Genomic DNA, 24,303 nt, shown 5'->3' with positions numbered 1-24,303 from the left:
AAAAAAAAAAAAAAAAAGAAGAAAATCGGTGGAAATCGCCCCAAAAAGATTCTTATTTTGTTTGTTTAGTTGCCTAAAAAAAGTATTTCGTGTAAAAACTCATCACCCAGAAAAGAAGCCCTCCCCCAAAATAAAAAAATAGGCAAGAATGGTCAAAATAATAACGGTATTAAGATGTGAACGCGTTCTCTCTCTCTCTCTCTCTCTCTCTCTCCTCTCTCTCTCCGGACTTTCCCCTCCCCCCTGTTTCTCTCTCTCTGCTTTCCCCCTTTTTTCTTTCTTTCTTTCGAGTTTGTTTTTTTTTTTTTTCAGTTTCACCTCTCTCCTCTTCTCCTGCAGGAATGAAGCGAAAGACACAAGGAGGAAGGGTGGAAAAAAGAAGAAAAGGAAGGAGAAGAGGGAGATGAAGGGGGGGGCACACAACTAATAGAATATGCAAGAAAGGGAGGGGGAGAGAGAGAGAGAGGGGGAGAGAGGGAGAGAGAGGGAGAGAGAGAGACCCAAAAAATGAATGCGTTTAAACGGGAAGCCTAGCACAGCAATGTTTCCGAAAGGGGGATCTGCGCGAATGTCTGTATATAGTGAACTTTGACACTACTATTGAAACTGACACGTTTCTATGGAGATCGCTGCCTTATATGGAGCTCGTGTCAAGGAGCCAAGAGAAGGGGCTGCTGGCAACTGATAATCAAAGGCGACTGACTGGTCAGAGCCCTGAACTGGGGGGAGAGAAAATGGGAGGCTAAGGTTAGCCAAGCCTCTTTCACTCCATTGGTTACCCCCCCAGCTCCCTCCCCCCCTCCCCGAGCTTTTCCTCCCCTCTTTCTTTCTTTTTTTCTTTCTTTTTTTTTTTTTTTTTTTTTTTTTTTTTTTTTTTTTTTTTTTAAATTCTCCGCTACCTACTGACTGGGATGGGGAAGGGAGGGGAGAAGGGAGGGGGGGAGGAAGGGAGGGAGGGAGAAAGGGAGGGAGGAAGGGTAGAGAGAGGGAGAGGAGATTCTTCTGACAAGCACAATTTACATTGAGATCCCCCTGTGCTGCTATTTACTTTGAGACCTGATTAGTATGGGTCGTCTACGGCCCCTCTACCCCCCCCAGCCCAACACACACATGGCCAGAGGAGGATGCATTGCGATAGGCAGAAAGGTGCGATTAAAAGGGCACGATGTGGGCTCCCTGTGAAAAGTTGGTGTGGGGTTTTCTGTTTTTTTTTTTTTCCCCTACAGATCTGAAATAGGGATTTGTCTCCCGCTTTCCCTTTGCAAAAGCCATTCCAAGAGTTTTAATGTTGGAGAAGGAAACACCGGCTCTGCACGGAGGGGCAGGCGCCCGTATATGTGCACCCTTGCACACACACGCGCTGGAGTCCACACACATATTCAAATCCCCATATGTTCCCATCCCACTTCAGGCTATTTTTTCAGCCTGTCTTTCGTCCTTCACCCTTCATTCCTCACCTAACGTGTCCACCCGCAGGCCCGCCGGGCTCCACGCTTCTCGCGGGGGGTTTCACCCCTACCCTTTAATTTTATGTTGGGGGTGTGTGAGCAATCAGAACAACCCCCAAACGCCCTGCACGCAATGCCCTCCCCTCCCCCCGGATCCCATGATCTCCCGAGGTGAGCGGCTCCAGGCGGGCAGGGGGGATGCGCGGGGGGGTGGGGGGGTGTCGCTCCCCCTCCTTCCCCTCCGCTCCCCTCCGCGGCCCGGCGCGGCCTCGGCCCCTGCGAGCAGGAATCGCTGGCTCCGGCTGCCATCTAGTGGGCATGGAGCCGCCGGCCCGGGGGAGACAGGGAAGCGCGGCGTTCCGCGCCTGTCTGCGGCCTTCCAGCACACTCCCGATTTTTACCAAAAAATGTACTTTCTTTTTTTTTTTTTTTTTTTTTTTTTTTAATTTTAATTTTAAATAGAAAACTGCAGTGAAGAGAAGACCCTCTTTTCAATTTCTGTCTCTCTCACAAGGCAGCCTTATCGGCAGTTTCCCTTTTGTCAGCGGCCTGAAATTTGCCTTGGGTTCAAAGGACTGCATGTGACAAGGAAGAAACAGACTGTAAAAACTGAACACCTCCCTCACGCAACAAAAAATGCCACCAAAACTAACACCCCAGGCCCCTCTACTCGGCACCATACCCTTCTCATAGCTCCCATAAAAGTTTATAATCAGATTAGAAGCTGGATAGAAAACCTGCAGAAGGAAAGAGGATGAAATAGGTGACAGAAGTTTTATTGTTATTATTTATTTTTGTAAAGAGATGTTGCTTTAATTAAAAGTAAAGGGGGGAAAAAAATAAGCCACTCAACTTTGATGTATAGTGATCACAATATTTTTTTTTCTTTCCCTGTCAACTCTGAAATCTGAGGCTGGGAGCCGCCTGAAGAAAAGATTCCTTCATCATTTCTAAGATCAGAATAAACGCTTGATTTTGTTCCGAAATAATGAAGAGATTTTCAATGAGCCCCTTGGCCAAGCCGTCTCTGTTGTATATTGCATTGATAAAAAGGATGTTATTGACTATGCAACAGTAGGCTTCTTTCCTCTCTCTCACTCTTTCCAAATAAAGTCTCCGTCCTGTCTCTTGGTCAGTGAAAAGGTGAAACGAATAAGATTAAATAGGACAAAAAAGCAAGCTTCGTATGTATATCATCTAGATTTTACTCCCCAGACTGTGAAGAGACAGAGAGTAAAAGAGGCAGAGCAAGGCACGGGGGGGGGGGGGGGGGAGAGAGAGAGAGAGAGAGAGAGAGAGAGAGGGAGAGAGAGAGACAGAGACACAGACACAGACAGAGGCAGAAAGCCTGAGAGAAGGTGGACGGACCCAGCAGCCGCAGCCCGGCTCCTCCCGGACCGGGCACCCTGTCGACGGCCCCGACTCTCCGGGCCACCCCAGGCAAGTCGCCGCTTCCTTCCTCGTGGTTTCGGGGCAGAGGGAGGGGAGCGGGGCCGCGACACTTGGCAGGGAAACCTTCCCCAATCCTGCCCCCCCCCGGGCCACCTCCTCCCCTGGCGTCATTGTATCTGGGCATCCCGTTATTTGGGAGGAGTGAGAGGCGCCTAGTCCTCATTCTGTCCGAGATTTTTTTTTCTCCCTCCTCCCTTCCGTTCCCCTTTCCCCCTATAGAAACATGTGTGGGAATTTCTACTGCTCCCCTCCCCAGATAACCCGAGTGTCTCACAGAGGTGACCCACGCGGGTACGGCAGGCACCCACCTCACGTCCCAGGGCCAGCTGCAGCGGCAGGGCGCCGGGCTGGGGACGTGCAAGCATTTCAGCGTTCTTCTCTTTCACCTGCTTTGTTTGTTATTTGATCACCTAATGAAAAGATCGATGGCAGCTTGTTTATCTGGGTGATAGTGTCAACAGATTACAGGGGCAGTAATCAGATGTTTCCCAGCCGGGCTGGGCACAATTGTAATACAGAGGGAGCCTAAACATGCTCAGACTGCTCTGCTCTGGGCAGCGGGTGTTGTGCGGCGGGGAGGAATTTTTCTCTTCGTCTGGGTGGAAACGCTTGGTGGTTTTCATTTGCTCCCAGCTGAGGGAAAGCAGTTTTTAAACGTGGTTTGTAGAAATAGCCGATGGGTGAAGGGCCGGTGAAGTTTGCTGGAGTCCAGAGGAGAAACCCATCTCCGATGTCCTGTGCCTGCTGGGGAGGGGAGACGGGACTCTGGGCATCCATCAATAAAAGCCTCATTCCTGGGCTGACCGGGTTAAAGCACAGTTCAGTCGACGAGAGGCATTTCCTCTCCTCGACAAATTACAGGGACACTTTAAAACGGCCACAACTCACATTTAATTGGGAAATGAGCTTTGGTTCTTTCTTTAACCTCTGTGGATCTGCAATGTGTTAAGGAGGTGGAGCTGGCAACTTAGAGACTTAATTTTGCCTCTGTTGCACTAGATGCTACTTTCCCCAGGCCAGGGTCCAGGCTGGGATCTGAAGGTGGAAGAGTTTTGGGAGACTTTAGGGGAAGGTTTCGGTTGTTTTTGTTTGTTTGTTTTTTCCCCCTCCTTTCTGTGTTTCTCTTCTCCACCTCCGTCTCCTCCCTCGTGTAACCCAACCCGGAACGGCACTGGTTCCTCTCTCATCTGCTGCAGAAAGGAAAAGTTCCTCTGGAGATTAGTGGTGACAACTTTTACAGGCTGTTTCTGGCGGGGAGGGAGGCGGGTTGAGGGGTTACGGTATAATATAAAACCCAGTTGATGGCATAATTATTTTGTGAGTGGCCAGGCTGCATGTAATTGGGGAGTTCGGATACATTTCCAGTGTATTCCTAAACAAATAATTGCTTTCACCTGCCAAGCTCCACAAGGCGTTACACAAACACACAGATATATATCTATATAGATATAGATATATATATCTCTATCTATATATATATCTATATATATATCTATATATCTATATAGATATACACACACACACACACACACACACATATATATATATATATATATATATATACACACGTGGACATAGACACAGACACATTAAAAGAAGTACTCAGACATGGGGATGTAGATGCATATATACACATATATATGCACACACCTAAGGAGTGGGGTAGATGGAAGACAGTTTGTGCAGTGAGCAGCTTTGACCTGCAAAAAAAAAAAAATACATTCTTGTTTTCAATTTTTAGTGTATTTAGTTGTCCTCGGTTCTGCAGACACCTACAAGCTGTAAAACCAGAGCGTTGTTCTTGGGTTTCCCCCAGCCCCCGCCTTCTTCCCTCGGCCGGAGCTTTTTGGGCAGCCCCTCTCCTGGCCCGGGCCTGTTGCAAAGCGGATGAGAACAATCACACCCGGACCCCCCCAGTCTGAACTGTGTGTCCCAGCCAGGCTGGGGGTGGCAGTGCTGTTCCAGGCCTCCACAACTGGTGGTGCCCAGCCAGGCCTCATTTCCCATCATTAATGCTGGGGCCTTTCCTCACAGGCCTTTTTCTCCATTTGCCTTTTTTCCTCCCTTTCTTTTTTCCTCCTTTTTCCTGCCTCTGCCCTAGCCAGACCTGAAGCATAACTAAATTTCTTGAGGAACGCAACACATGGTGTGTGTGTGTGGGAGGTGGTGCTTCTGGAGGAGACGCGGTCGCCCCCTGCCCTGGGCAGGTGGTCTCCGGTGAGTGGCATCACCCTGGGGAGACGGGAAGAAGTGGGGCTAGCTCCTCCCGGGCGGTCTGTGGTGCCCTTCGCTGTCTCCTGCACCACCCACCCACAGCTGTCCTGAGGGACGCACTCTGGGACGCTTTGTGCCGACCCTGGTCGCTTTCTACGATGCCGGGGGTTTGCCCATTCCACCCCGGGCGTTCCGGGTGGGTGTCTCTTTCCTCCCTCCTGGTATCCCTGTCACAGTTGCTCTAGCCCGTAGCCCAGGACGTTTCAGTCTATGCCACCGCAGGCGACTGGCCTTGGGAAACAAGGCCCTCCACCTTTCCTTGCTCAACCCCCCAATCTGCCCGTCTGCCGCACATGCCCCGGGCCACAGCACCATGAGTAACCTGCCTTATTTATTTATTAAAAAAAACCCCACTCGAAACCCCCACTCTTTGGAGCGTACTCCTTCCCCCCGTCTCCTCCGTGAAATATCATCCTGGGGTCACGGCCGACATCCCTGCGACATCCAGAGCTGCTGCTCATGCTAGCGGGTCTCAGACCCACGGGGTATCGCGCGTCCCTCCCCGCCGAGGTGTGCCCGCTCTTCCTCGCCTTCCGCCTGTGCTTAACCCACAGGCACGACCACCCTTCCCTTCCGCGCACACCGCCTGCTTCCCTGGAATTATTTTAGACGGGATTGGCAAAAAAGCGGTGTGACAGCGGCCCTCGCAACTCCCCCCGCCACGCCCTCGAGAAGGCAATCTGCCATTCCCGCAGCCTCCCCGGCAGCGGGTCCGCGCCGAGCCGGGGTTTGTCATTTGTCAGCACTCAAAAGTACCGGGCTCCAGTGCCAACCAAAATGCAGGCGCTCGTCATCCCTACAGACAGAAACGCCTGAGCACCCTACAGTCAGCCTTTTTTCCCCAATTTAAAAAAAAACAAAACAAAACAAAACAAAAACCTGATCTGTGCCTGGAGGTAAAAACCAAGCCAAACGCAAAGAAAAACTTTAAATAAATAAATAAATAAATAAATAAATAAATTTAAATATATATATATATATATATATATATAATATAATAAAAAAAAGCCCAACCAACAGCCACACAACAAAATAACAGTGTCTGTGTGAGGACGGGAGAAAAGGCACCTCAAAGCAAAGGCCAGTTCTCTAACAGCACAAAGAAACATAGCAATTCTCGAGCAGAGCTTCAAGAGCAGAAATTGTTGACCTTTGTATACAAATCTAACCTTCCTGTGTAAGGAAAATTTGGGAATGATTTTCAACACACTTGTGAATCCAGGACCAAATATTTACATTCGGCACAAGTAATGCTGCGGTGATCTGAGCACTGAAGCCAAGAAAAACAAAATTTTACTAAAGCCACTATCATGACGCTTTGCCCTGAACAGCTCTGGCTGTATTTTAAGCTTTTGGCTTCTGTTAGGGCCGAATTTGGTGGTTTTATGATTCTGAATTGGGCTGGAGATTTTGATGAAGAGCTGACTTTTGGAAACAGTATGTAAGTCATGAGATTGTCCTGACAACGCCATCGACGGCAGTATATAATAATTTCCTTAATAGTTACCTGTCAGAGATCCCATTTCTTTTACTTAGGGGATTAGTCCATCAGGAGTAGATCTCAGCTGGACTTTCTGCAGACCAGAGACCGGCTCCAAGATGTTTAAGTATTTAATGTCACTTTCTCCCCTGCATCCAAGACAAAACTGTGTAAAAGTATGTTTGCTGGAAAAAGCCTCAGCAATGCTAGAGCAGTAGCGTTATAATCATATTTATTCATCAGAAATTGATCTGAGTAATAAACCTTAGCATTTCTATTGAAACTGTCAGGAGCAAGATATGTTTATTACGGCGTATTCTGTCTGCGTGGGGAGGACGGGGGTGCGCTTTAGATAAAGTTTAAACGAAACAGAATAAACACAGCAGATCGCTCCAGCCCAATACAAAAGCTATAAATGACTGCTACGTATTTTACAATGCAAGGACTTTTTTTTTTTTTCCCTGTTAATATATTTATTCACACATTTCTATCGGTTAAGCCGAGACATATCCAACGGCATCATTAATAAATTACACAAAATTGCTTGATCCTATCAAACGGGTCTAGAGTTATATGTTTTATTGTTAACCCCTTCCACCGAATCTTCTGAAGCTGAAAAGGAAAGGGAAAGGGCTTTTGTCCGAGTTGATCCTTGGCTATTCTGGGGCTCAGGCTGGTGTGAAAGGGACGAGGAGGTCGCTTGAAATCTCCTTTTATCTAACTCCTATTTTCTCTCTGGATCAGCAACTTTGAATAGACACCATCTAATCGCTCGTAATGGAAAATGAAAAAAAAAAAAAAAAAAAACCCAAAAAAACCCCACCCAACAAAAAACAACTGTGTGTGTGCTCTGGGAGCTGCGAAAGCGTTTTTGCGCCGGGCTGCCTGGCCGAAGAGGTGCTTGCCCTTGAGTGCGCAGACAAGGACCAGCGTGAGCAGCCCCCTGCAGCCGAAGCCTGCTCTGCGCGCACCCTGCGCCTCTGCGGAGACACAGGCATGCCCTGTCCCTCCTCCCTTGCCCCCTGCCAGGGTATTCCCTGCCTCCTGGGGCCGGGTGGTCTGGCGGTGGGGAGCAACCAGCAGCCCAGAGACCCCTTCTTGGTGCCCTTTTTTGAGGAGTGATGCTCGGAGTTGTAACACGGGACAGTCGACTAGACATTATTTTCCCTCTCACCCTCAGACTCCTGGATTTTCGTGATTTGCGCTTTTTTGCGGATACCCGGACTGAGAGACAGTCCCGGCCGCCGGGACTGGGTAACCCCAAGGAGCAGTCGCCCTGTGGCGGGCAACAACTCCGCACAGCGGCCAAGCACCGACGGGTGTCCGCAGGTTTCTGGGGATCATCTTGCCAAGGCTGGTCTTTCTGATACTATTTTGTTGTTGTTGTTGTTGTTTTTGTATGCACAAAGAAAAAAAAAAAAAAAAAGAGATGGGCAAACTTGGGGGGCCTCTGTCAAATAGCAAAAGCTTTGTTCTAGAGGCTCAATCCAGGGCACTATCTCTTTCCTCTTAGCAGCTCAGAAATTGGCGTTTCTTTCTCAGTCTGGGATGATTTTGCTGTAAATTCCTTCATGTGACTACTTTGTTGCTAAGGCTACAAGTTCCCATCCCGACACACAAATCTTTTCCACTCCAGGAGCAGCTCAAGTCCTGGGCAGAAGTCATGACTTAAGAGACTTACTTCAAACTCCTTGGAGTGCCTCCCTGCTAAATATCTGCTTAAGTCTGGAGGTTCAAATGAAGTCCTCCCCCCACCATCGTGTGTCACCCCCCTCCTTCTCTCCCGAGGTACGTTTTGCTGGGCCTTCTGGTAAATAGATGGCGAGAAGAAACATAGTCCAATAAGGATTAAATTAAGTAGAAGAAATCCAGGCGGTGTATATTTTGAAGCTCCGATGGGGCGTCAAACTGATGTTTAACACATTTTTTCCACTCACTGTGCACAAGTCCTCAGCCCCCATCGCCTTGTTTAATTTTTTCACCCCCGAGGAGGCGGCAGTTGTGGGAGGTGGATAGAAAAAGGCTCCCTCGACCCACAGATGTTTCCCTATCCTCAAATGCCATGGGAAAGGGCAGGGAGACACCGTGTCCCCAGGCACGGCTAGGGACCGACACACACACACACAAACACACGCACGCACGCACACACGGGCTCCTCCAGCACCGAAGGACCTGCGAAGTGGAGTACTGTGTAGTCATGCAGGCTGTACCTAAAAGCAGAGCTCATGTAGAAGGTTTTTTTGTTTGGTTTTTTTTTGGTTTTTTTTTTTTTTTTTTTTTTTTTAATGGTCTTAGCAGAATTACCCATCTCCTTCCTCCCCGCTGCCCTCGCTGCTCTCTTGGTTGCACCGGTGGGGAAAAATACAGTTTTATCTCTCCGGCTCAGCAGAGTGGACACGTGTTTGTGCTGAGCCCCCCAACACCGCTGAGAGAGTGGCTCTCCTGGATGCAAAAGGAGAAAAAAACCACAACAAAAACCCCTCAACCTATCTCCCCCCTCCACCCCACCCAACCCCCAAGAAGCCCCAGAGAGGCTCTTCTCCTGGAAAAGTTAGGCATTACTTAGTAAACATTTGTAAATGCAAACAGAAATGAATAAATAAACCTCAAACCAGGTAGTTGGGTGTAATAGTTTAGCAGGACTAATTGCAGACAATGAAGCTGAAATGACTTCTCCAATTAGCTGCTGGTTGGAGTTTATTTGGAGGAACTGTCAGCTCTAGCGATGGATAATTGCTTTATTGCTCACAAAACTATCATCTATTTAGAACATATGTGCTAATTACTCTGGATGGGCGTCGGAAAGGAGACCATAAATCTATTAGCCCTTTAAAAAGTCTAAGATACTCGTGAACAATCAAACTCCCTTCCTTGGAGCTTAAGGGCAAGATTATTGCCTGGATGGTAGTGTTTCCAGAAAAATAGAATAGAATAGAATAGAATAGAATAGAATAGAATAGAATAGAATAGAATAGAATAGAATAGAATAGAATAGAATAGAATAAATTCAGCCATATATATATATACGTATATTTGCCACCGTATATTTGCGACCTCACAGTGGGAGGGAAAAAGGTGGTCATTTTCAATAAAGGAAGGCATCTTTCTGTAGACCAAACTGGTGCAATAAATCACTGTCATAAAACCGATTTTCCTCTTTAGCCTTGCACTATTTTTTTCCCCAAAAAGATTAGTTTAAAAATCTTTTAATTGGATTACTCTGGAAAATTAATCTCCTTTGGGTTCGCTAAGTTTGTGTACCAAATATCTGGAATTAATTCAGTGCCACAAAACGCATCTGCGATGTCTTTTGTTCGAACTAGCTAAAAAAGGGACAGGTAGGGAATGTGGCATTTTGCCGTACACGTTATGTCCCCTCGCAGTTTTCTCTGCATATTCATTGCTGTGTATGTCGCACTGTACAGCATAAAATTGCTATTGTAAAGGACATAAACAGATTTTTTTGCTGGACTGTGCTGTGGGTCAAGACACCAGTGAGGGGTGAGGAGTTTAGGGGTAAAAATAGAAAAAGGAAAAAGCTTTGGCAGCCCTAGTAGGAGTCTCCCAGGCGCCGCGCACCGACGGTCATACCCGGGCCGAAGCGGCTTTTCGTCGCCCCTCGCCCCTGGCCGCTCCGCGGGTGCGCTCTCCCTCCGCGCCGCTTCCAGCCGCTCCGCACTCCCGCCCCGCTCCTCTCCGCTTCCGCGGCTGGCTCCGGACCTGCGGCACTTTCGGGGCCGTCTGAGGGGAATTCCCCATCCCGGGCACCCGCTGGGATTCAGTGGGATCCCTTAGTTTTCAGCCCAATTTGAGCGTTAGCAGCACCCTCGTGAGATACGTGGTTAATTGCGGGGGCTGTTGGGGGGGTTAAAGGCGTAATGACTTGTCAGGGGGGCGGTGGTGACTCCGAAACGCACCGTCTTCTTTCCCCCCGCCTTTTACAAGTAGTCGCTGTCTAGCTGCTAAAAGAGCAATAAAGCTGGGTTCATACATATATTTTTCCTTGTTTGTTTTCCCGGAATCAAACAACCGCGCCGCTTGTCCCCGCTCGGCGGTTTATATGCAGATTGTGACACTACCCGGAGTCCCGGGGACGGAGGGGGCAGGGAGCGGTTCCTCCCGGCTGTGGGGGGAGAGATGGTGAGCGGGAAAATTCCTCCTGGGTGGAGCAGGAGGCAGGTATCTCTTGTGCGAGTGTCTGTGCCTGAGAGCTGAGACTCAGGCTGGGCAGGTGAGGGGGCAGCACGGGGTCGGCACGAAGCAGGCTGGCGTGAGGAGGATGAGGATGAAGGTAGGCTTTGACCTCTTGGGCACTGGTCTAGCTCAGAGCCCTATGGAATAATCTCTCTGCCCAAATCCCAGTCACACTTGCACGCTTGTCGCACTTCATAAATTATGTGTGGCATTTCCAAGTCAGCATTAAATTTTCAGTGTCAGCCTCTGGTGAACTGTGAACCGCCGAGTGGGATTGTCTAAACTTAACAATACGTGGCACAAACACGGGCGGAATCACACGGAGGGAAAACACGCAGAGCAAGGTGAACGTCCCGTGCTACAGCCTGACGCTGGGACATGCCAAAGGAGCCCAAGCCCCGGCATCCTGCAGTCAGGTGGGACACCCGTGCTCACACGCAGCCAAACAACTTCCATCACAACACGCGTGTGAGATCCTTGCGTGGACGTGCACAAGTAGATCTCTGTTTCCAGACAGAGTTTACGTACTTGCTAAGGAACCCTGAGCGGTCTGCGGTGAATTAATTACTGCAGCTCGGACCCCTGGTGACCTTGCACCGCCCTCGTATTTCTTCCTACCGTGCACAGGTAGAAGCTTTTCAGCCCCGTGCTGTAGCTAAACAGATTAATACACGTTGACAGAATCTTTATCCCTAATCACATGATGTTGAATGAATCTTAAAGTGCCTTCTGAGACAAACGAAGAATTCTCTCTCTTTCTTTCTCTCTCTCTCTCTCTCTCTCTCGTCTCCCTGTCCATCTGCCTGCACTGTGGATCTGCCCTGTGGAAAATGTTTACAGTTTGGAGGACTCTAACCTTGATTTTCCAGCTTTGAGCTCCCTCTGGAAGCGGTAAGAGCAATTACTCCATATTACTGTACATATTCCACTGCCATGGTGGATCGCAGGTGTTGCAGCCGCTATTGTTCGCATCCCTTCCGCGTCCCCGCGGTCAGAGCCCACAGGTTGCACAGACCCCCATCCGCTGCCCCGCCTGTGGGGTCCCCCAGAGCCCGGGGCTCCCCCCTTGCTGAGTATGCTCGGAGGTGGAGAGAGGCGAATTGGCCACCCCACCCAGCCCCGCTTCTCGCCGCACTCCGGCCGTCCGCTCGCCTCTCCCGCCTGTACTCAGCACGGAGATTCTTACTTTCTCCCACGAGGGGAAGGGACAGCTCATGTGCGGACAGGCATCCTTTCCGGTTTAATGTCAGGAGAGCCGAGCGCCTAACGTAAGGCAGGAGGCAAAGACCCCCGAGATGAGCTGGGACTGCCCTTTAGCCCCAGGCTGGGGGTGGAGGGAGGGTGAAGACAGTCACTGCGCCGAAGGATCCGAGGCAAAAACTAGACAGAGACTACAGGCAAAACAATCCCTAAACAGGAAAATACCTAGAAACCCCGAGCTACACACATTTGACCAGAAAGCATCTGGGACGGTGGCTTTTAATTTTTTAGGCTGTGCAATGATTCTTTGGAAAGGATATAAGGGGCGCATTTGTAACGAGCTACAAAGTGAGGGGTGGAGGCAGGATGCTGTGTTATGCCGGAGCATCCCCGAATAGCATTAAACTGTGTCATGGATCAGTGTCATGATGACGTATGACACACCACAAGGGATCATGATGAGTGACTGGCATAATAGACATAGATAGTGGACCAAAGTCTCCTTGACAATTCTTAGTCATATATCTTGGGGGGATAGTTTTACATTCATGATCCGTTTATTTGGAGCCAGTACAGGGAGAGAGACACATGAAGCACACGGCTGAATCTGTCTAAGTAGGATGAAGACGGGCTTAAATGGCACAAAGCGTTGCCGGGGGGAATCTGAAGAGGTCGCAGGTTTAGAAGCAAAATACTTGGCAAAAACCCACCTGCTATTAGGCTCTACCTAATTAAGGCGGACGTTCCCCGTTTCTCCTGCCAGCCCAGGAAAGGGCAGGCTCACCCAGCGTATCTCGGCGCTCCTCCGTCAATCAGCTGCAGAGCCTCTTAGGCACCACGCACCCGTACCGCGGGCTGGTAACCTCCTGTCCCATTCCAAACTGCGGGATGCCGCTCCTGTCCTTCTCGTCTCGCTTGGGCTTTGCTGCGGGCTGCGAAGCACCGGAACTCCGGTGCTAGCAGGGGCAGATGGAGAAGTCTCCTCCCTTCAGGTCTGCCGAGCAGGCAGAAAGCGCACCTCTAATAAACGCTTAATCCTAGAAACGCACCCAGTATGCCTCTCACTGCAAGCTGGAGAGAGCCCGAGTTGCTGGAGCTGAGGGTTTTCTTTTGTTTGCCAACTTCCCGAGCTAACAGGGGGAAATGTCTGTACTTTTTTTTCTTTTCCCTTTCCCCCAAACTGAAGTCCCCCATTGGTGGCGTCTCCAGAAGGGCCCTAGTGACCCTTTGAAGGCGATCAGCACTCCGAAATCCTCCTGGGCTGGCTGGAAATGCTTGCCATCCCAGCGGAGATCACTGACAGGCTTATTACCGGGAGAGCAGGTTCGCGAGGCTCCCTCTTCATATAGACCCTTCAGGAACATTGATAACCTCTAGAAATCTCCATAGGAGGCATTCCAATGAGCAGAATGAATTATACACGCCCCGAAAGTAAGAATACAAGAGGGGAATCCTCTTCAGCCTGAAACCAACACCACTCCCCCTGAAAAATAAAAATAAAAATAAAAAAAAAAATTAAAAATCAGACGGTCCAGATGCTAAGAAGTCCACTAAATGTGTGAGTATCAAATGAAGGGACTAGCGACATTGTTAACAGAAAACATCTAATTAACAATGACTTCATTTGATTCAGAGGATGAAAAAGCCTTTTTAAATCAGCCCAGATTTACTGGCCTAAACGCAGCCAATTTTTGAATACGGAGGTAGTACTGAGTCTGCCTTCTTTGAAGTTGTCATCTGAAAGGTAATAGTATAGGTGAAGTAATGTAGTTACACTGTGGAAACTTTTGTAGTCCCTTTCTTGGCAATTTAATTCGGTGCTGCTTCACTTTATTCGGAACAGACTGACTCCATCAACGGCGATCTCCATGTTAAGATGCATGACTGCTAGAAGCAATTAGGTTCCCCAATTTGCATATTTCTCCCGACCTCAGCAGCATCACTGGATCCTTACGTTATCAACCTTTTCAAAGTAGGGGAAAGTCGGAATAAAACATGCCTCCCAAGTGTGCAGGGTGGTGAAGCCGACAAGGAAGCTGGCTATCAAAATTACCTATTTGCCTTTAGGATGGGACGAGTGAAAAATTAAAACAAAGAAGCGCCCCCGCTGAGAGCGCCCCGGTGGCCGAGTGTCGGCAGTTTGGCCATTTCACCAATTTCCCGCTGATTTCCAGCTTATTGCCGAGCTCCTGCCCGTCACCCCGCACCTCCGGGGGGTGGCCCTGAGGGATGGGTGATACTCCCGGTTCTGTCCCACTTCCGAAACATGAGTCACATCCACACGGGGGGAGAAAAACAGCCAGGGAGGGTGCGGGAGCGCAGGCACCGCCGCCACGCCACGTGTGGTTTTGTTTTTGTTTTTGCTTTATTGAGGCGGCGCCCGTGACCGGCAGCGGGCGTCGCTCCCAGCAAGCTCCCCTCCCTCGAGGGAGTGTGGGGGAAGGTGTACGTTTGGATAGCACCAAATGATGGCATCAAACCCGTACAGTTTTCTCTCCACGCGTTTCCCTAAAAGGGGACTCGTAAAGGGGTGCGAGGATGGAGGGGGAGAGCAGATCATATTCTGGCCGGTCTCTCTACCCTCACAACCGGTGACAATTGACGACGTGGATAGCGGGCTACTCCTTGCCCTCAACATCCCCCCCGCCCCCGCCCCACGTGCATCCCATGGAGCTGGAAAGGTGACTAAGGATCAGTGCACCTGGTGCCTGAGGGGACCGATCCTGGAGGACCTTTGGCGACTCTCCCCTTCAAAAGTCAGTTTCTCAGACATTTGCCTATCATGGCTAAAAATAACCATTTTCACGTTCCCTTCTGGAAATCCATAGAGGGGATCAGGGGAGTTAGTGCTCAGCAGGCAGAGCCATCCACCCAGAGCTTTGCAGCAGCATGAAGAAAAATCTCTATAAAACTAAACAGGCAATCAGCTGAAATCTATCCTCTTTAAATAAACTGATTCCTTAGCATTTTCTCAGTATTGTTGTAAGTTGTTGTCTGTGATGTCCCCCAGGGCTCTTTCCTCTGCTCTCTGATTTGGTGTATAAAAGCACCTCTGAGTGATGGATTACTGTGTCATTGCAGCCTGCGAAGGATTAATTTGTTTCATTGATTTCTCTTTAGGCAGATTGCCAGAATTCTCTGCTTCCCACCTTTCTCCAGGACTTCCAGCAGTAATAGACAGTAACAGCCTAAGACAAATCAGCCCATTCTTGTAAAAATAGAAACACAAAATCCTGAAGTCCCAGGGAAGCTGAAAAGAAGTTTTTCCTGAGTAGACTCACTAATTCTTAAAGTGAGTCCATCTTCTCTCCTTTCTCCACTTCCCTTTTATAAGAAAGGTTACCATGTCCTGGTGTGAGTTGCTTAGTCTCAAGAGCAATTTCAATAAGCAGTTGGATGTGAGCTGTGGGCATTTGATGGTCACAGAGAAATGTTTTGTTCATGCTAAACTGCAGGAGTAGAAATTACAAGAGGATTACAAAAACTTCAAGGTTTATTCTTTCTTAAAATCACCAGTACACCTACAGCTAATCAATTATCTATCCATCTACCTACCTGGGATATTGAAATAAAACGCAGTTTATGAGTTGCTAGTCTGATGTGTGTGGGGGTGGATAGGACTGGAATCTCTCAGATCAATTCATCTGCATGCTTTCAGGAAAACTGATAAAAAAATCAGGCCTTGAAGCGTTGGGCTGTGGTGAGAAAAGGGAGGCGGGCACTCCTTTTGGTGCAGTTTGTGGGACTGTGAGGGGAGTGGACGAGATCTGCTGCTGCTACTCTGACCACAGCACTGCTCTCTTCAGACCTGCTTTATCAGCAGCAGAGACATGTCAGCTGTGCTCTTCTGTTTGTTTCCACAATGCAGCACTGAATACTGTATTGATTTAGTCTTCACAGGTTAACCTTTAGGTGTGCCTAGTGCTATAGGAAAAAGTAATGTCACAGACTGCTGTCTTTACAGCTTGGGCTCGTGGAAAACTGTGTCATGCAAAACCAGCACTTTTAGATATCGTGGAGAGCAGAGAAATGTTTATTTTACCTCTCTGTCTTGTGATGAGTGTAGCTCAATAGCTACTTTCAAAGGGACAGTAAATTTATTGTGCTGGATAGTACAGAACCACAACATAGCAAATCTGGGAAATTTTGAAGTTACAGCCCTACTATTTTTTCCCCCTGCTTTCTTGGAAGATGTTAGCCTACTACCTTTTGGGTTTTGGTTTTGTGTTTTTTTTTTTTTTTTTTTTTAATTTTCTGTAATTTCAGGTGTAATCCAGGCACCAGTACTAGGGTCACAGCACGATTTCCTTGTTATCCTACAAGAAAATATGCCTTGCCCTGCCTGAGTGATGTTCTTGTGTTTTCTTGCTCAAGATCCCTCTGTGGTCTGCTGAGTCTAACTTTCTCTACCTGACAAGTTTTGGAGGAACTTTAAAAGTAGTTATAAGGAGTTAATTCTTGTTTTCACTCCTGGGAATCCCTTGAAATCCCTATTTTGTCTGGGGAAACCCTGCAGTGTGGGTTATCCTGCAAAAGAACAAGGGTGGCTGCCTCCAGGCATGGCAGCCTGGAAAACGCTGTTATCCTGGGGAATGCTGTAAACTTTCTTTCAGAGGCATCTGTGTTGTAATAGGGACCCTGTTGGACTTTTCTGGCTTAAGATAGACCCTCTCTTCTTGGCATTCCCTGATAGTTTTTCACTGTCAAGTAACTGAAAATAAAGGCACAAAATGCAACAGTTCACATTTTTCCTGCTTGGATAGCCAAGCCCCAGGGAGGCTTGGCTCTCAGGGTAGAGTTTGACTTGCTTGGAAGCAGACGCTCTCATCCCCACTGCCCCTTCCCCCTTGCCAATCCTTTTCAGCTTACACAGGGGAATACTTTGGCTCCTTTGCTAGGCAATAAGGAAAGTTATGCTCTTGATTAATAATTATAACAATATTCTTGGCTTGGAAGGTCTGAGTTAGGAGCAGAGACAGATTTTCACCCCTATCCCTCCAGTTTGCAATAAAACAGGCAGAATCCATCACAGACCAAATTTAAAATGCTTAAGTGAAGCTCACATCCTTTCATCCCTTCAGGACTGGAAAGAAACAGAGACTGTTAGATTAGCAAACATTAACCTCTCGCATAGTTCTGAATGTAGGATTAATGCCTACTGAAGGGACAGCTATATGACCCTCACACACACTAACTTTACATTAGGGCTGTCACTCTATTGATTGGGAGAAGTTTGTGTGAAGAAGCACTCCCCACCAGGGAGAAAAACAGACTGGAGTGGGAAAAATCCATTTGTACTCTGCTAAAATGCACTTTTAAAAAACTCAGTTCCCATTTCTGGCATCCACAGTGCTGATGAGCTGAAATCTGCATGCTTCACCCTGCATACAGGGAGCATACAGACCACACACAGTTTTCAGCTGTGACACTGGGACTGGCTCATCTTTGGTCAAAACAGACCTATGCCAGTACTTGATTTGCATATAACTATAGTTTTGCCTGGACTCTACACACATGGGGTTTTGTGTCCTTGTGGGATTCTGGCTGTCTGCACTTCAACATATCTATTCCCGTTTAGCTGATTTGGAACAGTCTGGTCTCCAAGAATTTTCTCCCTTACTCCATAAAGTAACAAAAAGAAGTAGTAATGAATAATATGTTTGTCAATCTTTCTTTCCATTAAAGTATGAAATCTTCATACTATGAAAACACAAGTTGATTGTTTCCTAGGGTTTGCTGGGTTAGATACAAACACTGGATTTGACTCTGGTCACACCCAATTTTTGTGTTAGTCTAACTCTTCTTATAACATTGAATTCTACAGAAGTAACTGCAATTTCAGTGCATTTCTGAAAACAGACATTTTAAGGGCCCATCAAAACACTTTGATAGAGCAATCCTGAATCATCTGTCACTTAAAATTCAATATTATAAGGGACTCATAACAAAGGTGAGACCAGCTGTTTTAGAATTCAATCTTTCAGTCAAGGTAGCTTTTGACTGCATTAAGTGTGCTGGCTGACAAGTTGTAAGGAATTGGACTTGCTCTTAGCAACACTGAAAACCTGCAGTTCTGGAAGGTGCAACTACTGGCTTTGGTCAGCCTGAATCATCAGGTAAAAGGAAAAACAAACCTTCAAGGAAGAGAAACAAATAAATCTCCTCTGAGGGACAAAATGGGGATTTGTGCTTTGCTAAGACAGGTCCATATATTTCGCAGAAAGCAAGTACTAGACCCTACGCCCGTCTTCCAGAAAATATAAAAGAAAAAGATCCTGACTGAAAAGGTAAACATTTAGTCAGAAGTCTGATACAATTTTTATTCCTGTAGCAGGGAGTAACCTTTTTTTTCCCTCCCCCGTCGCAGCAGGGAGTGACGTTTTTCCCTGGTGCATTATTGGAGGCCATGCATTTATAACTGTGTGTGTAGGTAGGTAGGGAACTGCTGGATACATGAAAGCTGGAAGTTAGGTGATAGACTGTATCAGTCCTGCAGCTTTCTGCTCACCTCTAAGTCATTTAGCTCAAATAGCCAGGTAAAGCTTTAGAAGAAAATACCGTGGTATGCTCAAAACTTGGACACCATTATTTCTCTGGAAATGTGTTCTCTCAGCAAGTAATTTGATTTTTTTCCTCCATCAAATTTATTTGTTGATAATTCATCTAGAAATTTGAAATTGATTAGTGTATGAAATGGCATACAAGTGGTTAACATTCATGCACTGCTGAACAGTATTTGGAAAGGAAGTAGAGTTCTTGCCTACCAATTTATCTCTGCTATTATGAAGCTTTAAACTAGCAGCAGTAAAATTCACCTCCCTGCATTAGGTGATACTATATTGCAGATCAAAGTTTTGTAGTTTGGAGAACCATGGAAAGAACACCATAATTTAATCTGCTTGGTTAGAACTCAGTATTCAATGAATAACAAGTTTCTGTTTTTCCACAAAAAGTGTGAATTAAAACTCCAGATGAATGAGTAGGAATTTATTGCTTCATATTTTACAGCCATTGCTGTATTGATAGCTCATTTTTTCCAAGTGAGTAAAAAGTATGTGGCTCATTACACTAGCGTCTCATTACTAAGATCACAGGCAATGTATTGAAAATGGTGGGATGCTAGATAGTTCCAGTGCTTTACGTAGCAATTAAAATTAGCTGTACCAGAACTTCTTTCAGTTTACACTGTGTTAAAGGAAGTTAAGGAAGCACAGTTGTGGGTCTAATCAGCTTTTCATCTTTACTGTATTCCAATATATCAAGGAGACCATCACTAGTAAACCGTATTTGTGTATTGGCAGAGATCATGGCTCTAGAAGGGAAGTATGTTTTTCTCATTCCAAAATCCACTGATTTTTAACATGACAACCATCACACATGTTCACGAGCTTGTGACTAGAAAATGATCCCTGTCAGATACTCTTTTTGAAGAGCTCTACATGAACTTTCTTGACTAACTGCTATAGCACTCCTTCAGCTAGAAACACTGACAATGACATTAGCTGGAAAAAATATATAGGTTCAGTCCATACTGCACACTGTGCTAACAACGTATTTTGACTTTGTGCGCTCCATAGTCTGTGGATTTCAAATAATTTTTGAAATCATTTTGGCAGTCAGAAAGGGTATTAAAATTAACTATGATACTTCTCTATCAAAACTGAGTAAAGTTCTCATGTTCTCCCCTAACATTTAAATAGTAAAGACAAAACTACCCCAGATTTTATGGTGGTTTTTGTAATTTTTCTCAGCTTTTCTAACTGAGAAGAGAGACAAAATTATCTTGTCCATGTTGCCATTTTGGTTTTCAAACTTCTTTCTTCATCCACTATCACAATGGCACCCTCTCTGGTCTGTGAGAATTTCCACAGATTTCAGTTCAGAATGTTATGTTTTCACTGGAAATAAAAAATGTCCCAAAACATGAGTTTTGCTCATGGCTAAACTTCAGTTGTGGTTTACATTTGATTTGATGTTACCATTTAGAAATGACAACAGCTTTGGAGAAGGTTTAAAATGCATGCAGTGATCTCCCACAATCATTATAAAATAGCATGGGAATACCTATAACAGTAGGAACAACACCCTGGCTATGATCCAGTTTGGCTAATTACACCCTTTTCTTCTAAATTCAAGTTTATTTGTAATCTTGATCCAAAGCTTCCAGAAATATCTGTTTTCCCCTTAGCACTTTTTGGACTTGGGCAGGTTGTATATCACTGCTAGGTGAAGCCATTTCCATCCTGTTCTGTTTTTTTATTTTTTATTTTATTTATTTATTTATTTTTAATAAGAAATGACCTTTGTGTTTATAGAGAGGTATAAGCCTCTCATCTGGATGATCAATAAAGTAAAATCCTTAAAATCCTTCTGGCTAAAATAACATCAAAATAAATAATAAATTACATTTTATCACTTAGCAGGTTGTTCTTTGTCACACAGACTCTCACCATGAAAAAAATAAAAATTACAGCAGTACAAATATAAATGACAAGAAGCAATTGTCTGTCAATGGACTTGCTTTGTAGATAGGGGAAGATGCCAAGAAAAAAGCATCTCACATCATGGGTGCACCAATCAGTTAAAAATTGCCTGAATCAGTTGTCAGGATATTGAAAACATATATTTAGAGTGTCTGAGATAGCAACGAATAATATAGCGAACAACGAGTTAAAATTTCATTACAAAGAGAAACGGCAATTAAGGGACTTCTTAAGTAATGCTAGCTGCATGGCTCAGAAGTTTCATTTTGCAGCAAAAGCCTGGGAAAGGAACTAAATATTAAAAATCTGCACTTCTGAATATGATTAACACATATTAAACTACATCTTCAGCACTGCTTCGTATTTAAGGTGGTTGTGTTTTGTTTCCATCTCTGTCTGCAGCTATCTGTCTGATTCTGCCAGACTACGGTAAAAATATAGATTTGGATGCCATTCGTTATTAAATAATCATACAACGTAAAGATTCTTCTCAACTACAGAAAGAGGGCAAAGCAGTTGCTCTTTAACAAATGCCATGCTATATGAATTATGTAATTTCCATGGTTATAAAACAACTTGAGAAATTGTACTGTAACAATATGATATATTCTAGGATTGATTACTCCAAAAATCCTTTCAAGAGGAAAAATTGCAGGGGGATGGGGAAGAGAAAAGCTTTTTTTTTTTCTGTTCAAGCTTCACTTCCTAAAGATTTAGCTTTTGTGGAGAAAACCCTCACATTCAGTTGTTACATTGAGTGGTCACTCAATTTGTGTGTTCATTATATGCATTAAATAGTCAAATATATTCTTTTCAGTATATATGAATAGTTTAATTTATTCTGCTGAAAGAGAGATAACTATCAGAAATAGCAATAGAAGTCACATAATGAGATAAGAATACTAGAAAATCTGAGGATTTTAGTACAGTCCATTATTCATTCAATTCCTGGCAGCCTTTATGATTACAAATCACTTGATTGACTAACTAGACATTCTCAAAGTGAATTATGAATCAGGTTCATTTTTCCTGGTTGAGAGTTGGTACATGTTGTAACTGTTCCACTTTGTGATATATCAAGCTCTTGTAACAGTAATAAGAGATATAATCAACTCTTTATTTCAGGACAAATAAATTGGCTTTTCAGAAATGAAATGTGGTTGCTAACATTTTAACAGTGTGCAGTGTAATTCCTTCCTGCTATTCTCAGAGTGCAATCTGCTGTGATGACACAGCTTTTGAATATTTGACTTCACTGAAATTCTTTTAGGAGCCTCACGCCCTCAGTCCAGGCATACTGATCTCAGTGGAAATTTGGCGTTGGGTCTAAGAGCAGTGAGTGGTCCTTTTACTTGTTGAAAACAAGCCTCAGACACTGAAAACCTGGGCCACAATTTGCCCTTTTGTGCCCGGCTCTGATCTCAGCTTGGGAATACTGAACAGTTTTAAAGCTGTTTAAGTTTACTTTGAAACACAAAAAAAGGAAAAAAACCCGAAGATTCTCTTCTAAAGTGTGCTTGACCCTCAAGTCCTCTTTCATGAAAAAGTCCCTCAGGCTTTTGTGGAAATTATGCAAGGGGAATGACTGGCAGGCTAGGGTAGGACTCATTTGTAGAACAAATGCACAATCAGATCACAAATCCCCCTGGAATAGGTTAAGTGAGAGGTGCATTTCACCTTCAAATGACTACAGGGAAAACAAAATTAAAAAAAAAAAAAAAAAAAAAAAAAGACAGCTCAAAATCTGTGTGAGTGAATGTCCAAGCAGAAAAGCACTATCAAGAGTGTTTGTGCCTTACATCTGCATGGCAGATGTGGCCATAGTGCCGGTTTGGCATTCTGGAGTGTCGTGGTCTCTGGACACTTATGTTCCAGCCAGCAGAACCAGCTCCCAAGTGTGGTGAAAAGGGCTGGGGTTCGTGGTACAGCGTTGGGTCCGAGGGACGGGGTACACCCCATCCTCTGGAATGTGTTACAACTCATCTTCCCACGCGTGGTTCTGTGCAACAAGCACCACCGCCGGTCGCAGTTTGGCAGGGAGGAGAGGGTTTTTCTGCTGGTTAGGGAGGTTAGCCTAGTGTTTGTGTCTTGTTTTAGTTCCAGTAAGGGGACAGGTTGATATTTGGTGGGTTGACATTATTTATAGAACAACTTCAAAGACTTCAATCCCCTCTGTTTCCCTTCTGAAACAGAAAAGCACATCTCTAAAGCAAGACCTTTTGGGAGAAAAGATGTATTACCACTTCAGTTTTAAGGAAGGCCTTAATGTGGTCATTCATTTTAGAAACAATGGTTGTAGACTTCAGATTTCTTCTTTATTCATATTTCTATCTAATTTCTGGTCTTCTAATAACCTTAATTAAATGCTAAGTAGTTTAGAGTATTATTAAATAGCTTTCATAGGATTTAAAAAATTTCTGATTACATCATGAGTACAGATTATTAAATATTCCATTCATTCTAAAATTATGATTAAGAGGATAATACCAAAAAAAGATGTTTGTAACAATTTTAACTAAGCTGTGTTAATTGAGTTAGGGTATAAGAAATGAGATTTAAAGGGTGAGAAATGACTGAAATCAAAGCCCGCATAGTTTTAAAATTAAGTGGATTAAGAGAATGGTCAGAATGGAGGAGGTGGGGAGGTCAAAATCTGAATGAATGGTTTGAATAGAAAATTCACTTACTTTTAGGCCCACATGAATTTTGTCTTTCACAGAAATGGTTTGCAATGGCACCTGATGTCATGTGGGTAAACATGAAAGGTAAAAACTGCCTGCCAGCTAACAACAGGATACAGGTTTCCCATTGTCAGGCAAAGGCATGCAACAGGAATGGACACAGAAAATTCTGCTCAAAAGTTGCCACATCTGGCAGCTCTGTATCCACTGATGTGCATAAGCACAGCAGATCAGCTTCCATGCCTGGGTCGCACTGGTTGGGATTACTGTCCGAAATGGTGCATGAAGTGGCAATGGTTTTGTTGCCTTTTGTTTGTAATTAACAAGTATGGGCCACTGTTTTCCTGATCTGACATTTGTTTGAAATTGCTATTTGTCAGCATAGCAAGATTTTTTGCTAGGTTACTTTATTTATTGCTCTGAAATACTGGTTGAGAGTTAAACGCCACTTTTCTGGTTACCATTTTCTTCTTGGTGGCCCTCTCTCAAATCCTCACTATTCCCAGGGCTTTACATGGGATGTTCTCACCACTTGTAGCAGGAGCATAGCTCTAACCTGTCTGGAAAACAGGCAATAATTTTTTACTTGTGTTCCTTAAACATTAACCATAGAGTAAATGAGTAACCAGAGACACTGACGTGCTGGAGGAACTTCTGGAATCATCTGTACTTATGAAAATTACAGCATCCTTGGGAATTTCCTTCTGGGGATGTGAGAGGAAACCAATACTTGTGAACCAGACTGGGGAGAAGAACAACAGGAAAGCAAATGAAAAGTGTGCATAGTGCAGAACTTAAGCTACCAGTAAAGGATGATGAAGGCAGTGTGCCTTTGTTCAAAAGGTTGACACAGGCAGCCTGTGAAGGACAGGCTAACTCACATGACAAACATCAGGTTGTCCACCACATGGACATATGGATACCTTACACTCAGTATATGCTGCCTCTTTCTCTGGCATGTTTGCTGGCTTCAGAAGTTTTGTACTGATTCAGGGTGTAAAGAGAAGTCTAAAACATCATACATCCCAATGAAGCTGGGGAAAGGCTGCCTGCAAAAAGGCAGCTCTTGAACCCCAAAGAGAAAAACATAA

General features: G+C 45.3%; 1 protein-coding gene and 1 long non-coding RNA gene across 2 annotated transcripts in view; both read left to right on the top strand.

Annotated features, from left to right (window-relative positions):
• Window positions 1-6: 6 nt before the first annotated feature.
• On the top strand, window positions 7-2,455 carry LOC147648188 (uncharacterized). Its single transcript, XR_015280463.1, has 2 exons — window positions 7-747; window positions 1,227-2,455. It is a non-coding gene; the product is annotated as an uncharacterized LOC147648188 (long non-coding RNA).
• A 59-nt stretch (window positions 2,456-2,514) lies between these two features.
• LOC147648187 (uncharacterized) overlaps window positions 2,515-24,303 on the top strand; it is an 85,970-nt gene continuing 64,181 nt past the window's right edge. Inside the window, exons 1-4 of the mRNA XM_086869783.1 lie at window positions 2,515-2,522; window positions 2,585-2,591; window positions 2,695-2,888; window positions 11,689-11,739. Coding sequence (XP_086725909.1) covers window positions 2,515-2,522; window positions 2,585-2,591; window positions 2,695-2,888; window positions 11,689-11,739 — 260 coding nt within the window. The remainder of the gene's footprint in view (window positions 2,523-2,584; window positions 2,592-2,694; window positions 2,889-11,688; window positions 11,740-24,303) is intronic.

The sequence above is a fragment of the Cyanistes caeruleus genome, chromosome Z (assembly GCF_971803275.1).
Source record: "Cyanistes caeruleus chromosome Z, bCyaCae1.hap1.1, whole genome shotgun sequence".
Classification (NCBI taxonomy): domain Eukaryota; kingdom Metazoa; phylum Chordata; class Aves; order Passeriformes; family Paridae; genus Cyanistes; species Cyanistes caeruleus.
The sequence above is the reverse complement of the archived record's forward strand: the minus strand, read 5'-3'. Positions and strand labels throughout refer to the sequence as shown.